The 18,058-nt window shown below is 42.1% G+C and overlaps 1 protein-coding gene across 1 annotated transcript in view; it reads left to right on the top strand.

Annotated features, from left to right (window-relative positions):
* si:dkeyp-14d3.1 (transmembrane protein 132C) overlaps positions 1–18,058 on the top strand; it is a 129,728-nt gene that overhangs the window by 83,160 nt on the left and 28,510 nt on the right. Inside the window, exon 4 of the mRNA XM_056376537.1 lies at positions 9,753–9,939. Coding sequence (XP_056232512.1) covers positions 9,753–9,939 — 187 coding nt within the window. The remainder of the gene's footprint in view (positions 1–9,752; positions 9,940–18,058) is intronic.

The following is an 18,058-nucleotide window of genomic DNA, read 5'->3' as shown; positions in this document are numbered from 1 at the left end:
GGGCAGGCCCGGACGGTCACACCCGCAGATCAGCCAGAGGGAGCATGTACAAGGAGGAGGGGGGATCAGTTTATCTGCACAAACGTTTGCATCACCACCCCCAGGGCTCAGTGTCTGCTGCCCCCTAGTGTGTGTGTAGCTGAGTTATCAGCAGCTTTGCTGCACCGTTCCCAGTGGTAAATGTCTGTTATCCAGCCTTGAGATGAGTGATTTGATGTGGGGAAAATTGAGTGTAACCGTCGGCACAAGTAGCAATTTATTATATTGCAATTTGCTATTTAGATATGAATGAGGCAGATATAGAGTGCAGCTGACTGGGAAGTGATGTTTGATGCAAAAGAGTCTGAGGTCACTGGTGATGAGAACTACCGTCATTATGGATCGATTACACCGTGGAGCCTACTTCAGCTGATGGACTCTAATGACGACGCAGTGCAGAAAAGCATTTAGTTTTGATTAGACTATTGTTGGCATGGTGCATTTCATTAACTCCAAGATGAGATTTTGTTGTCTGGGAATTGATATGCCACTGTTTGTGCCTGGGCTAACACACTGACTGTGCCTTGTTTCCCTGAAGGCAATCCGGAGCGAGTTAAGAAACAAATGTATTAATGGAATATTCCCCTCCTGACACTCTTCTACCTTTTACATCCAACATCCTTCCCCTTTTTATACCCCCCAGACAAATTGACTTTTAACTAGCCTGACTGTCTGGAGATATACTGTCTCTACTTTCTTGCCACACCATATTACTGCACTGATAAAATGTATGTGTAAAATACTGTCTTTTAGCTTCTGTACAGAAGCTGACCAACCTGCCAACTAAACGTTTTTATTGAAGTGCCAGTAAATGATTTGAGTGATAAAAGCAAAAGCAAAGCAATGACAAAAATGCTTCTCAGTCCAAATGTGGCAGCTAGGAAGACTGAATTCCCCCATTTCCCGTACAGAGAGAGAAAGAGCAGTGTGTGTGTGTGTGTGTGTGTGTGTGTGTGTGTGTGTGTGTGTGTGTGCGTGTGGGAGTTGAATATTTTAGCTGATGAATGCTGCAGAAAACTGTTAAGCTAATCGGAAATTTGATCCCCTTATTGGGTTTGATGCACACAAGCCAGAAGCCCTCGGTTTGTGCCCATGCTTCATTATAATCGTATAATTAATAGTGCTCAGCCCTTTTCTCTGTGTGCATGTTAGAAAGGGGTAAAGAATAAATGATTAAATTAAAGGGAATCTGATGCTTATTAAAAGTGGGTTTTAATTCAGGCACTGTAGGTTATTTGAAATGTACCAGCCCGATCTTTCTTCTTTTTTTTTTTTATGCGCTCCTGGAGAATGAGATCAATGGAAATTTTATTTACAGAATTTATTTCTTGTCATTTCAAAGAACAAAGGAGTGTGATGTAGAACACCTTTTTGAGAGTATATCTCTTCCTATATTTTAGAATTATTTTTATTATTTATTATTCCAGGAACTTTATACCTTGATTGGACAACAGAGATGACAAGGAATGGGTGCAGAGAGAAGATGAGGAGCGTGCAGAAAAGATCCCCGATCAGACACCAGCTTCGAACTTTGCAGTCAATAGTGTCCCAACGAACACTTTTCAAGTTGTCGTAATAAACATCTCCCGACCCTCCTGTAAAACAAACACATTAGTTTCTACTGACCAAATATAGTAAGAAAAATACTCCTGTACAAGTCAAAGTTGTGTATTAAAAAAGTAAAAGTATATTATCAGCAGAAGATACTTTAAGTGGCCAAAAACAGCCCCAGTGACTTATATATCATTGTATATTAACTTATTGATTCATATTGAGTCATAGAAGTGATTCATTAACGTGTAAGCAGCATTTTGCTGTTGCATTTGGTCAGAGAGACTAAAAGAGACGATGTAACTACGTTAATCTGTAACAAAGCATCATATTTTTTAAATTGATTGTAACTTTTTTTTTTTATATATTTTTTTGGGCTTTTTTATGCCTTTATTTGATAGTATAGTGGAGAGAGACAGGAAACAGGGAGGCAGAGAGGGGGAATGACATGCAGCGAAAGGCTGTCCGATGCGGGATTCGAACCGGGGCCAACTGCAGCGAGGACTGTAGCCTCTACACATGGGGCGCCTGCTTAGACCACTACGCTACACGACGCCCCGATTGTAACTTTTGATATAAAATGAAGTCTGTGGTTGAATAGCAGAATGACGAAGAGGAAATAAACTCCAAAACCCTCAAAAAAACCCTGTACTTTCTTCTCTAGATACATCCGACTGTTTTGTATTCTTGTTTAACATTAGCAGCTACTGAGCAAAGTGTGCTAGACACACACAGGGATTTGTATTATGGCAGGACAGTGCGGAGTGTACTCAAGAAGAACTTGTATACCAAAAAAAAAAAAAACAGACATGGCAAAGGATTTATGCTTCCTGCTCTAAAGTTTAAACGACTGTTACCAGAATCTGTGCTTTTCCATCGCACTCCCACACCTCTGACACAACCTTTAAAAAGAGAGCTTCTTTTAACACCCTGCTTTATTATTTCCTCTATTTTTGTTCTGCCAGTTTAAAGGTGTGTAAATGAATGTCAGTTGACCCACCGTAAATCAAAAGGTATTGGTTTAGGATCCCGGGAGGAAATGATCACAACATGAGGGATGGCCCCGGCTCGCCTGACTGGCCTCTCGCTGCAGCCTTCACGTAGGAGACACTTTGACATGTTTGAAATACAGAAATCCCGCACGTACTCACAGATCCGTATAAACACACACTCGCGCGCACACACACGCCCACGCACTCAACACAAACCCATACGTTCAGAGGCAGCTCGGCATTAAAGTTTAATCAAATGTAAAATTGGCGTCGTTTTCAATGTCATATTGACAGGTTAATGTTGGGGGCTGCGTGGTGGCTGTGGGGTCCCGTCTGCGGGCACTTTGTACAGAGGGATGTTTATAGCTTACAGGAACACTGTTTGTGGAAAAGGAAAAACAGAATTAGATGCTTTGAATTCGGTGGTTTTATTTCCTTATAGTGGGTCCAACCTTGAGAGAAATTTCATGTTGACACTTTTAGAACCAAGACACACTTGAAATTGGTTTAGAAATGAAGGTGGGTCTTGATTTTTGGAAAAGCTGACTTACTGTATTGTGCTGTCTGTTTGACAATTGCACGCTTGTACAATTCCCGCATCTTCTATCTGGCTCTAACTCTCCTGTGGCCACTACATACCATATACAGTATCTCCGCATAATCATGAACCTCCGAAGCCACAGAGGCAGCTACACCTCGCTGACATTTATCACTATTATTCTACATCCTGTCTTCCCTTTATTCCACAGTGTTTCAGTGGGAGTTTACACCTTTTTCTCCTTCTGTCACTATCTTTCTTTCCATTCTGGACATGGCTGAATTGAAAAGGTCTGCTGGGTATAGGCGTCTGGGGGTTCCTTTCCTCCTACGCCTCCAACCCCAACCCCACCCCGCCAACTCTGAAACCCCTGCTTCCCACCCTTTTCAGAAACGCACTGTGTCTGACTGGAAAAAATTCTTTGGAGTATAAAAATACTAATGGACTTACCACACCTGCTTTGTGCTCAAGTTTCTTCTGCCTAACTAGAGGAAGTTTGATATTCCTGTACAGTTCTTGACCTCCACACACAAAATGTACTATGAAATTAGCCTATTAATACATTTTAACTAATAATAAGTGTCCATGGATCTCCGGTCCATAGGCGCCGTTTCTTCCCTTTGCTTTTCAAATTGATGCTTTCTGTTGTCTGCGCTGACATTTTGGCTTTTGAACGTATCCATGACTACAGTACATTCAGGCTTAGAGTGATTTGCTTTGATTGCAGAGGGGCTGTGAAAATGTGACTTGAGTACTCTGGTTTGTGGTCAGGGTTCCCTCAGCAGAGAGATTACACTCCATGCTGTGACCGCTGGGCTCCTTTCTCAGAAATCAGGCCTAAAAAGAGATTCTGGAAGCAGCCTGCGGCAATTTACTTGTAATGGGCCCCTCATGTAAGATATTCATTCTGATGGGCCAGACTGTTCTGTCTGTCCTAATAACATTAACAGCTCCTATTCATGTACCATTATTGTTGTCATATCATATGACATATCCGTCCAATTATTCATGCATCTGTTTTCATCCCTTTTATTTCCCATATTTTACACATGTGACCAAAAACACCAGTCACTGATGTTAGTCTGGGTGGTAGCTGCCACTGAGGTCATGTCTTTACTGTATTTCTGGGTTTTAAACAACCTCAAGAAGAGTTGTTTAAATTCTATAATTGCAGTCCAATTTTTCAAATAAGACTATTTTAGGCCAAAAACATAAATTAAGGGATTTCATATTTCTCCACCAGAATTATATTTCTGGCTTTGTGTGTACAGCTTTGAAATGTAAGAACAAAGATACATATATCTTTATTCTTACATTTCAAATTCACATTGTATGTTAAGTATACAATTGCATGTAAAGGACTTTTTATTTGTACTTCCTAAATTCCTGGTTTCAGCTGTGGTAATATGTAGTTGCAATGGTTTTTTTCAACTGTTGTAAAAATAGTAGCAGGTACCAAAAGACCCATTATCCATCATTATTAATAATTAATAATACAGAAACTTAGTGTCTTGAATGCAAGTTTTTTGAAAACCAATTATTTCATAATTTGAGTCATTTTTAATGAAAACTTTTCACACACTCTGTTTCCAGCTCCTCAGTTGTGAGGATTTGCTGGTTTTCATCACTGTAAAATGAATTATTTATCTTTGCGTTTTGAACTTGTAGGACAAAACAAAATCTTTGGAGGACACCAGTTCGGAAGGGAGGAAACTTACGGATAGTTTTTACTCTTTTCTGAACAAATGTTAATTGAGAAAGAATAATGAAAATAAATGTTAGTTGTGGCCCGACAATCAATCTTTCTTAATTGTGTAAATATTTAGTCTCTTAAAGAGTGGGTCACACTCATTGTTGCACCACCGTGTTTTGCAGAGGAAGGTTTTGGTGTATTTGTGATATCTGTTGACTTACAAGCTGTAGCTCTGCAAGCAGCAGAGGGTTTTGTGGAGAACACAAACACATGTAGCAGCCATTATGTTTTACAGTACAACAGGTGACAGTAGTCAAGAGAGTTTGTTGCATATTGATGTTTATATTAGATTCAGAAAACTTCATCTTGCATGAGTGGTCAGGACCACACTGTTTGTCTGTGTGTGTGCGCAGGCACAGGTTCATACATGGATGCTCTGCTGTACGGGATATACTGTGTACACGCATACACATATGCATAACTGTGTGTGTGTGTGTGTTTGTGTGTGTGTGTGTGTGTCTGTGGCTGCATGTGTGAGTGTATGTGTGTGTCCTGGCTTCATTGTGCTGACTGGTTTACTGCTGTTCCAGGTGACGGAGCATGAGAACAGCAGAGTTTCTGGGTGCTGTTTTCAAGCACCACTGAAGCCACAAATTTGATTATTTTTTTCCCTCCACGAGTAGTTTAGAGTTGAGGCCCCCCTCACACACAAACACACACAAACACACATACACAATAACACCACTGCCTCAGACTGTTTTGGACAGCATCTCCTCTGGTTCCACCAGCCTGCATTATGCATCTTCATCTGCCATTCTGTTTCCATTCAACATCTCTTGTTACAGTGAATCTGCAGCGTTACGTGCTGCTCTGCTAAAGTTTGTTATGGCCCTTTGTGGTATGAAAACTCTACATCTTAATCTAGTATCTTATACATAAAACATACTCTTCAAATGTTTTGCCAGACATGAAGCCAAACCATTCTCTTGTTTTAATGTTACGACGACACCAGGGGATTTCCAGGAATACTTGATCTACAGGTTGAGAAATGAAGAAAATGGATCTGAAAATGTCGCTTTATTTATCCCACAAAGACAAACCTGTCTGTCTCTCTCTCTGCCTTATTCTCTAAACCCCATTGGGTGAGGCAGTGGACACATGAATCCCTATCACATCAGGGGGAGATTAAACAAGAAGTGTCACAATGACACAGTGAGTTTGATAATGGAACAATAGAAGCTCTTTCAATTATAGCTCGTTCTCTGGAGAAATCTGTTTAAAAAAGGAAAATCCTCCACTAACTTCGTCTTGTGTCTGTTTATTCATTTTGACATTTAAATCTAACTTTCTTTAACCTTCTTGCAGCCAAAAAATCCAATAGCTCTCTAACATGCTCCAATCAAGATAAGGTGGCGCTGCGAAGAGCTCTTTCGACTGTGTAATTAGTGAAGACAGGAGTTGAACAATAGAAGTTTGGATTTGTTGATAACACATTTTGAAAGGACATGTGGCGAACGTTGAGAATATTATTCTAATAATGCGCTAGCACCTGATTTTAAGAGTTTGTATATTTGCAAAGAAGAGCTGAAAGGATTTCATCGACAGAAAATTGATCAGCAACTATTTGGGATTTTGTCACATGTGACAGTAGTCAATAGTCAATAGTCTGACATTTTGGGAAATAGCCCCTATTTGCTTATTTGTTGAAAGTTAGATGAGAAGATTGATACCACCCTCATATCGGTCTGTTTAAAGTATTATAATAGCCAGCAGCTGGTTATTTTAGCATGGCAGCTATAAGCTATCTATGTATTGTTTCTGTATTCCTTTATTTGATCCGTTGAAAAACAAACATGTGTAAAAGTGTAACTCTTTCTTAAACAAATGCATTGTGGTGCTAAGCTATTCCCTGCGTGTCCTACGGAGCCGCTGGTGTCGTGGTGATTTATGGCCATCCCAAATGTGGCTAAACAGCATCCTCTCAGCCACCTCCGTGCAATTCTCAGTGAGTCGGTTGTCAGCCGTCTCGGGCAGCATCTTGTCAAGTCTGATTTCCTCTCCAGTCCAGTCTCTAAAGCCAGAGGGCCAGCTGCTTCCAACTTTAGGGCCTGTTATCTACTGAGCCCCTCTCTGTTGCCTTTGGCTGCCCTCCGGTCGTCTGTCTGGCCTCAGATTTAGTCAAACCACAGCTAGTTTACAGATAATTATCAGGCTGAGGCCAGCTGTGTGGCACACATCCACAGGCCCTTTGTTGCTAATTGAATTAGGCCGCATGCTGGAAGTGACAGAGAAATGAACAGTTTCCCCCCAGCGAGCCATGTGATTAGCAGACTTAGAGAGAGGGGGTCGACTCAGGATGGCGTGCTGGTGTGTATATGGTTGATGTGTCTGAGTCAACGCCTGAGTCACATCCACCCTGACACCGATGTTTCTGTCAGGTTTCATTTTATGACGTGTGTCAAAAGGGGTCAAGTACATCGGACAGTCGAAGGCGGAGCGCTGCCAGGCTTTCTCTGTGAGGAAAGGAGCCCAAAATGTCTTTGTTTATCGTTCCCTCCTTTTGCCATCTGCTGTACAACTTATTGGCTAGCAAGATATACAACCAGCAGCAGCTTTGACTTTTAAGAGTCATCATAAAAAACGCGATAAATAGACAATTTCCACCATAAGCATTGTATTTATTATAGTCCCAGCCTTGTGCATTGAAAATCACGAACCCCTTAGTCAGACACGCACCTGCAGACATTCTCCATGCGCTGCCATATAGTTTCCATTCATTCCCCTGCAAAAGGTGTCGCCTACTGAAGCCAAAGAATGGCCCATAAGTGAAGGGATGGTGTGCGTCTCTTTATACGTATTCACTCTTGTCCTCGATCTAATCTTTGCATTAACCTAACCTCTTATTTCTTCCCTTCACCCTTCACTACAGTCGTTCTTTACACCGCTGTCGTCTTTTCAGGTCTTCTTTTGAAGTTGGATATTTCTGTCACAAAAATGCAAAATTAGCAGCATGTCTGAATGTTAAAACGAAGCAGGAGGACTATTTATACCCCCCCACACTGTACACGCTCATAACCTCAATATTTTGCTGGCACCTTTCTTGTGGGAAAAAAATATAAAAACCTCATAAAATTCATAGCATTCACAGCTGCTATTAAACTCTGCCAACTGGATCATGCGAGCAGGGAAATAATTGACATCTCTGAAGGGAAAAAAAAAAAAAAAAAACCTAATAACAGACAACTTCTCTGTCTTTTCTGTGGGCCGTTTAACTTTGTCGAGTACTGTACTTGGGTAGTGTGTGTACAGCACCATCAACCCTTTCTGCTGCACAGTCACTTCCATTCTTTTCCCCATGTGTGTGTGAAAAATGAAAAGTGTGTGATGTTTGCCGGAGCAACCTTTCCGCAGTAAAAATGTGCCTGTGCTGTAGAAAGTAGGCCATTTGGGCTGATGGCTGACACAGGCCCTGTGTGATGCTGGGCGACTGTGGAGCGCTCAGAGGTTTATTTCTGGACGTCCGTTGCATCATCTGTTAACTTTGTTTGCCTGATGAAGCTCGTGGCTTCACCGGTCCACGAGCAGGGATCAGCATCTGTCTCTCTCACGCGGCATTGTGGGAGAGTTATGGAAGTCCTGCGACTACGTCTACGGCACTCTGATCGGTACGCCGTTATGAAATGTGATACAAGTTATTTGGTTGTCATCTTAATTATTTATACGCACCTCTGTTGGATGTGAAAATTGGGTTGTTGTGCTCCGCTGCGCAACAAATATTTCAGTCTCTCAGAATAAAACTGAATAATATGAGAATGATGTGGGAATAGTGTCAGACCTACGTGAATATGAGAGCAGTGGATAAAACATTTTGTATTATTTATTGTTTTACTGTTTTTAGTCTCTTATTCATAATTAAAGACATTATACATTATCTCTGCTGGCTTTCCATGACGGATCACGTGTATTATCTCTCTTTATGGCAACGTTTTGTTTGCTTGATACTAAAATTAGCTTTTAAAGTTGCCTTTTTCTCAGCTGTGTGCTTTATGGCATTTTCCACGTGATATGCACATGCACCCTCCTCTCCTAACAAAACACTATGTGGCTTTATTCATCTCTCCCGCTCTCTGTCTCTCTCCTCTTCACCATGCTCAAATTACAAAATGCTGTTTTGTGCCACTGTGCCACAGAGACCATGCATGAAATTTATTGGCCCCGAGTCCTGCCATTTGACACGCAAGACATGGCTAACAGATCTTGTGCCATTTCCCATCTCTTCCGGCTCCCGTGTAAAGCTGACCTTTCCTGCCTGCAGGCTATATTTAAACCCTGAGCACCAGAGACTTATGGCGCCATGGGAAATTTTATTATCAATGCTCTCCATTTGTCTGACTTAATTCAGACCTGCCGTAGATCGTGCCAGAGGATGCCGTATATTTACACTCTGCTGCGGCAAACAAGGGCACCGGTGACAAACCCCGACCATCAACACCTTAGCGGGGGTGAAGCATTCCTTTGAACTGCTCCGAGGAGCAGCCGCGAGATTATAGGTTCTATTTACAGTGCACATCACCTGGGGAAAAGTGTGAGAGGAATAAGGAAAAAGAGGGTGATATTATTCCATAAAGCGGAGGGTTGACCAGTGAGTCAAACACAAAGGGACTTGACATTTTGAAGAATCTCAGTTGGTAAAATGTCATAGATTTCAGCCACAGACACATTCATCAGCTTTTACCGTTTGTCATCATTACGGCAGACAGTAGGTTGAATGAGCTCGCATACACGCACGAGTCCCCGAATCCCCACGCGCACACATGCACACACACACACACACACACACACACACACACACACACACACACTTTTTCTTTTTAAAACTCTCGCCAAGCCATCTGCTTAACCATTCACTGACACTCTCTTTTTTTCTGCACCCTGGCAGGTCTGAGATGGGAGTTCAGAGGGTGCTCCAGGTGGATCTGAAAATGGAAAGCTTCCCAGAGCCGCTGGGCAGCCGCTGGATGGCCTGGCAGGTGGAATACCCAGCCAGTCGTGCCGCCACACAAGAGGCCGAGACGGAGATCCTGCTGGCGCAGGAGGACCTTGCAGGCATCGTGCCCCTGGCCATGGTGAGTGATGCCACTTCCAGCTCAGTGCGACGACTAAATAGATGGCTGCACACTCATCACTGAATGTGAAATAGTGCGTCCTGATATTCTATTAAATTTACACTTTGAATCAACATTTGCAAATGTTTCTCTTTCAGCAGATGAATACTTTGCATTGGAAATGGTTGAGCACTTTTAAGCATGACTGGTGGCAGCCTGATGAAGAGAGATGAATGTATTCATGATCTGGTCACACGTTTCGTTCCAGATTTTCAGTGAAGTATAAACATTTGAATAACAAGCAGGGTAATTGCTTTAACATCATGTGGCGTAAAAGTAATTTCACTGGCATTGAAATACTTTTGATAATGATGAATTTATATTTATAAAATACAAACAAACAATGTCACACGGCCAGTGTAACAGCTGCTGCTTAGCAGTGGTGGAAAGTAACACAGTACATCTACTTGAGTACTGTACATAAGTCCAGTATTTGAATTTCTGCTTCTACTCAACAATATTTTAGAAGGAAATACTGCACTTTTTACTCTACTTACAGATTTTACATATAAAAAATGTGAAGAGCGTTTAAATACAATAAGACAGTGGCCCTGAGAGCTCACCGCACTGCAACCTAAGAAAACAAATCAACAAACATATTCAGAAAACATCTTCATGCACTTGTTGTTCAATGCTTTTAACTTCATCGAACAAGTGCACATGGATGTATTATAGTACATGTATCATAATACAAGAAGAAGAAGAAGAAGACATTCTAAATAAAGAAAACACTCAAAACTCATTATAAATAGTTTCTACACTACGCAACATGAAATAAGTCAAGTTAGATCCACCTTGACCAGCTGCAACACGAAAAGGCTGCGCACACACCAATACATCAGCAGTAATCCAATCATATAGTACATACATAATGACACTCTGAAAGGGGTCGTTCTGTATAATAAGTACTTTGATTATATTTCGCTGATAACACTGAAGTACAATGACTTGATGGGTTTTTAATGGCAAGACTGTACTGCTACGACCGCTTATACTCCAAAGAAAAAGATCTGAGTACGTCTTCCGCCTCTGCTGCTCAGATAGAGGAGGCAGAGCTGTAATGTAGGTCTGTGCCCGCAGAGTGTGTTTACGAGGAGGCCAGGAGGAGAGCATCTGTAGCTCCCAGCAGGCCTCAGATGCTGTCTAGAGGGTGGCTCTGGCCTGAGGGTAAGCCTGGAGCTGTGTGTCTCCCTCAGCGAGGCAGAGTCACTCTGTTGTGTAGATTTACCAAAGCTCCCTCTATAGAACTTCACACAGAGAGCCTTTCACACATCTCTACAGCTCGGCCCAGTGACCTGTAAAGCACTGCGTCTGATTTGGATCAAGAACATTCAGGTGGGGAAAAAAAAAAAAAAAATGAGCGATGTCAATTGTGTTGACTAAAGAGAAAGATGTGCTGTCACATCAGCGCTGATTACTAAAACAAAGATTGAATTCACTTCTATTCTGGTGCTTCTGATCTGTATGATACAGACCTGACTGTTGTGTCAGTGTTATTCTCTAAATATTGCCTGTAGCTGTGTAGATGATAGATGCCCGTGGGTGGCTGTTCCTGGATTCAGAGGAATGAGGCGCATCCTCACCCACTGATCCACTCTCAGGATAATTGAAGCTATGTGTCTGATGCTGCAGGATTGTTTCAGTTCCTTCTCTCACGTCCTTTTCATGTCACTGATGTATCAACACTATACTTGCCTTGCTCTAGGAATATATAGTGAGCTCCCACACCTTCCACTGACAAAAAAAACGCAAAGATAATTTGCATGATTATCTCACAAAGGCTCTACTCATAAAAGGGACTCAACCAGAGAATTTGCCCTTGCTTGCTCACTGAAAAACACATTTCCCAGTCAAATTTTTACTTTACCGATTGATTCATTTCATTTCACTACTGTAAAAATGAATCTGTGAACGAGCACGCCCCCCCCCCCCCCCCCCAAAAAAAAATCTAACATCCAGTCATCACTGAGTCCTGAAAGTGTCGGCTTCTTCACTCTGATTATTCTGCTCATTTCACATAGACGAGGGGGCTTTCGTGGCTCACTATCAATCATGTAACTTCTTTTTTTCTTTTTTTTCACACTGACAAAAATCCATCTTAGTTAACCTGATATTACAATTATTCGCTAAACTTGGCTAAATCAGTTAGGGAAAGGATGATTTAGGCAGGAAATCACAGGAGAGAAATTGTGTGTGTTAAACAGATGTTACAGTGTGCGTGTGTGTGTGTGTGTCTGTGTGGTTACAGTGTATTGAAAATACAGTATCTACTTTTGATAATAATACTTGTACATTTTTTTTATTGTCAGATATTTATTGAATAGAGGGTCGTTTTGGACAATTTTGTTTCATTGCGTTTTGCTTTACCATTAAGACTCCACACAGCTGCTTTCATCTCCTGCACAGAACAACTTCCCAAGGTGCACTGCATCTCCGGCCACCCCGTGGTACTTAACACACAACACAAATACTTATACATGCAGACACATTCAGAACTCATTAACTCTGTCTTTCTCCCTGCCTGTCCCCTTTTCTCTCCCTGCTCTCCTTCCCTCACACACACACACACGCGCGCACACACACGCAAGGCTTTTGCAATCTGCATGCACCAATATGAGAGAGGCACACAAGCGAGAAAGAGGAAGGCTGAATTAGATTACTTGGGATCACTGTGGCATGAAAGGCCCACAGATAAGTTCCTCTCCCTCCCCTGTGCTACACTCCTCGCTGATAGAAAAGAGGAAGTAAGGTAATGTAAGAGCAGTGTTGTCAACCCACCTTAAACATACACACACACACACACACACACACACATACACAGAGAGAGAGAGACAGCACCCTCTCACCACCAAAGGGAAGACAAACTCAGATTTTTCCAATAGAAAACAGAACTGAAGTCGCTGAGTAGTGAAGATGGAGCGGTAGCAGACTTGGTACATGAATATATGAAAATCACATGCTTAGAAACAATGAGGTTCATTGATAGTATTAATATTGGATAGAGCCAGCTCGGAGGAGTACCTGCAGTCTTCATCTAAGGCCACACACAGCTACAACACACTCCACCAGTAGCACTGGGCAGACTGTATGTAGCCTGTGAAGTAAAACCCTGGGCAAATTAATCCAAAAATTGCTTACTGCTTCTCGTTAAGCTTCTTCTTTTTTTTTTTTTTCACAGAGCACTCAGTAATAATTGAAGATGACTGAGATGAGTGTATCAAGCTTGTTATTAAGATTCTATTTCGAGCTTATTTCATCTGGATTTTAGCTGCTGGACAGTCTGAGGACACAAGGATTTCAGCAAGAACATCAAGTAGAAACACTCCCGCTAGAAATAACCCCTTTGGCAATGGCTGTCAGGAAGGTGATGTTTAAATTCTGTGGCAATTTCTAAGAGTGTGGTTTGGCGGTATTCAGCATCTGATTTGTAAAATGTCAACGTACCCCTTTTGGCAAGCTTTAAACATTACTTACACATCTAGCAGAAACAGACCGAAACTGACAACCCATCAGAGTCCTGTGTCTCACCATTGGTGAAATGAGAGTCAAATATTCAATGCTTTCGCCTCTTGTTTCAACCCCTGGCTTGTAAGAAAAAAAAGATCTGGGTCTCTGAGAGACAAAGTAATGAGCTGCCTTGAGCTGCAAACTGTGGTGTTGATCCTCAATGGGATCAACAGTATTTACATCACAGACAGTCAGCATTAATATCAAAACATACTGCTTAATGGAGCTTTGAAAGGAATATGATTGCCTATAGCTGCCTTTTTAGTTAGCTACAGTGCTGCATCGCTGCATAGAGATGAACTGAAAGCCTGTCTTTCTCATACAGTCTATTTGATGCCATTGTTATCGTTATTGTTTTTTGTTTGCAGTAGAGGAATATTTTTGTGATCAGTTATGTTGACAGTAAATCGAGGTTACAGATGAAAGAAAGAAGAAGAAGAAGAAGAAGAAGAAGTGTGGGGAAGCGAAGGGAAGAAACACACTTAGAGGGGGAAAGGGAGGCTGTTTTCAGAGATAGTGTGGAGGGAGAAACACATGGGGAAATTCTCCAATCTTTTTTAATCAAGTTGAGAGGGGAGACTTCACAGAGCATGCTGAAGGCATCTGTTGACACAACAGCACTGTGGTTTTGCTCTAGAAAGTCCTTTCATCTGTAATTAGCACTAATTAGTCTAGGACTGTATTTTGTCATAATGGAAAAGCTGCTGTAATTGTGTTTTGACCAGAAATAATCTCATAAACTGAATGAGGATCCATAACTGACCATGTCTCTAAAGGTTGTAATGTAATAAAGCTAATGACTATTAGTAATGGGAAGCTTATTTTGGGTTTGATCACATTTATGGCCTATTACTTCAATGGCTCCTCAGACCCGTTTCCTGCCCATTTCTGCCGTGTTCTAAATTACTGCGCCCTTGCTGGAATTGATTATTATAAAAAGGTCTTTTTATTGCATTTCCCCAGCCAAGTGATGGGCTCTGCCATGGGTGACACCTCTGGGAAAGCAGCGACATCGTTTTGAAAGATGAGTTCTCCTTTTTTTCCACTCCCTTTGAAGAGGGCTCCTCCTGTGTGTTGTCACACACCCACCTGCATTGGGAGGGCTCAGAGCGCCGCTCACCACTTTGTCACCAATTTCAAACCGTGAAGCCGCAGTTCTGCAAATGCAGCAATTATTTCAAAAGCAGAAAATGAAAAGAGTACTCAAAACTTTTAGTCAGTTTATAGCGAGGAAATGCCTCAGAACGTTTTCTGTCGACTGTGATACCGCTCGCCTGTCCACGGCCTGTCTTCTCTTCACCTGCTTTTTCAGATCTTTTCCTCTTTTTTCTCCGCCTCTTTTCTCTCCCTATATTTCCTCTGCTTGCTCCATACAAACATACATTAATATATTTACAATGTAGATTAATTGCTTCCCTTGTCACCCTCCACCTCCTTGTGTTGGCATCCTCCATTTCACTTAAAGTGCGAAAGAGCTGTGTGTTTTTTTGGGTCATCTTGAGATGGATTTTAAAGGCAGTAATTGGATTCCTGTGCAGATTCCCCTGCACAGTAGGAGGCTGGTCCATTATCTTTTACCATCGTGAAGTAATACGCTCCTGTCCAGGCTGCCCTCATCATCATTACCCGTGCTGTGGATGCCTGGTGATGGAGAGGGAGCAGGAGGACAGGGCATACATCATATCTGGACTCATCAGTCTTCCTGTTCCAGTCGAGACACCAAACTGTGCTCAGTCACACGAGCTCCGCGGCCACAGAGATGAGGCGAAATGAAAGAAGCCGTTTGTATTCACGTACCGCTCCAATGTATCGTTAAACAATACATCATCACCCCGGCCTTCTCTGGCCACTTCTGCTCTCACATGATAAAGTCATCTATCAACATCCTCCAATGAATGTTTCATTTTACTCCTTTCGATTCCATTCCCTCTGTTGCAATGCACATCTCCTCTGCCAGGCAAGTGAAATCTGGAGAACCATTCATCAAACGCATAGTTAGGCATAGAGACATAAGCACTTATGTGCCAGCTAATCCTGCAGAAATGCATCACATGCACACGAAATATCATGCAAGCTGTTTATCAGAGGAGCCGGTACTGTACACCCTACATGAAAGCACCTGATTTCCCTTGTCTCATAACCTCAGCCACTTGTGTCGAGTCTCTACTGCATGCCCCTGCCATTTTAGTGGAACAGGATAACAGTAGCATTTTTTTCTTCACATAGCATGAGTCATACAGTTTACAATAAGGGGCTGATGGATGGACCCCAAGTGAGCAATCCATTAGCATCTACTACAGCAGAGAGACTGGTGATGAAGTGGTAGCACTAATTGAGGCTGCCGCAGTATGCACATGTGGCATACTACATGTAGTGCTAATTGGGACAATGGATTGTGATAAATGCCCAGCTAATTCAGAACAAGATCGGAATACTTGACGCTGTACAGCTTTACATTTTCCATGTTCCTTAATTCCTTCGTCATCGCAGGACATAAAAAAAAAGAAAAAAGAAAAAAAAAGGTATTTGGACGAACTGACACTCATTTTCACCACGACTGCAAGTACAGTAACAAGTGAGGAATGGAGTGGGTGAATTGCTGCACCATTTCATGACACTGCTGCAAAGTGGGAGTTACTTTCAAAAGGAATAGATACTCAGAGATTTAATTGCAAATTCTTCCAATGTCACAAAGGGTAGAAGATTGTATGCTCGGAAATTCTTTTGTAATTGAAAAGCTAAAAGTGAGGGGACCAGGTTTGTTACCTTTTAAACACACTCTCTCATACAGCCTTGCTTTGTTTTTGTGGTATGTGATTAGAGCTTTAGATGAACACATTTTGCTGCTGCAGGACATATTTCTGCAAAGCTCGCTCATTACAATGACATCAGAGAATGATCGGTCTCCATTAAGAAAGCTAACCTTTCCACAATGCTTCTGAAAGCTCCTCCAGCAGTGAGGTCAAATGACTTGTTTCCTGTGCCACTGCAATTCTCAGAAGATGACCCACGATGCATTGCGTGGTTCATGCATGAAACATGGCATTTGTGTTAAAAGTTTATTTTGCTGTGACTACAGAAAACCTGTACCCTGTGGAACCACTTAAATTCTAGTTTTGCTAATGGAATGCTGTGAACCTTCATCCCCGTCGCTGCAGCCCTCTCAGTTCTCCTAACTCTGTCAGTAATGGTGAAAGAAATTTTGTACACTACGGCAAAAAAAAAAAAAAAAAATGCTGGGAAGATGGGAAGGGCAGATCCAGACTGACAGATCAATCTCAGAGTGACAGGGTCTGCACATGTCCATATCTCACATCTCCCCATAATTGTTAACATCCCACTTCAAATTCTGGCTGAATTCATTCTGACTTTAATCCTGGCCCACTGAGGTTTCAAAGGAATGTGTGTATTTTTTAGTGGTAATGGACTCTACAGTGGAGCTGACCTTTGTGCCTGCTGAGAGAGGTCTGTGTCCAGAGGGCAGCTAAGCCAAGCTAAGCCAAGCTAAGCTGGCGGTATGGATCTCGATTAGAGACGGGTGAAGAAATCAGACAAAGATCAGGAGGTCATCCCCCTACAGGCATGGTTGGCTGTTGGTGAAGAACTCTTCATCGATTGTCTGAGTGTGATAGATATCAGGCTGAAATTGAGCAGACTGGCGCAGGCAGGGTTGTTTCCCTGCCGTCTGGCCTCCAGGCCCAAGCTCAATGGGCAAACAGCAGGGGCACGAGCGAGGCATCGGTTTACCAGCACCAGCATCAGTCAAAGCCTGCCAGCTTCTTACTCTGAGCTCCTGCAGCTCTCTCACTCATAGGTGAGCAGAGAGCCGGTGGTGTCCCTGGTGCCTGACCTTGATTCGTCGAGAGCCGAGTCCGACTGTTGTTGAAATTCATCGGGGACACCCGCTCCTCCCTCCTGACCCATTGATCTAGATGTATTACAGGTATGGTATTCATGAAAATTGCCGATTCGTCCTATAAACTTGAAATATAGTACTTCCACATCCAGCCATGTTTTATTCACAAGTTCCTTTTCACTACACAATGAGAGCAATCCATGGTCACTCTGTTCTTTTAGCACCAACCCTACATATTTCCTCTTTTGAAACTTGATTCTGTAAGCACAGACACTATTAAGCGTTCTCCTGAAGATGCATGGATGCAGCACATGGTGCTATGACTGCAGTTCATAAACCTACACATCTGCTTGTCACACAGATGATGTCTTCTTCTTTCACGTGATGTGTGATAAGATTGAATATTTACCCATAGTAAGTCCCTTTGCTTTGTAGAATATGTCGATTAAGGAGTTGGGCACGATTCATAATGTTACTAATATTTGTGGGGGGATTTGTCCTGTCGGCAGCATATCATTGTGACACTTCGCTGCAGTCAAAGTTTACCCATAAATCATGTGCTCTCATTAATAATTTATAGTTGAGAGCAATTCAATGTGACTAAAACATCAATACTATCCATGAACAGTTCTGGGAATCATTTTACATAGCAGGTGCCAAAGCAGTGCAGATGAAAAAAGTACAAGCTCTTGATATGTCATTGACTGCCCTTCTTTT

This window comes from Seriola aureovittata, chromosome 5 (assembly GCF_021018895.1).
Source record: "Seriola aureovittata isolate HTS-2021-v1 ecotype China chromosome 5, ASM2101889v1, whole genome shotgun sequence".
Lineage (NCBI taxonomy): Eukaryota > Metazoa > Chordata > Actinopteri > Carangiformes > Carangidae > Seriola > Seriola aureovittata.
The sequence above is the reverse complement of the archived record's forward strand: the minus strand, read 5'-3'. Positions and strand labels throughout refer to the sequence as shown.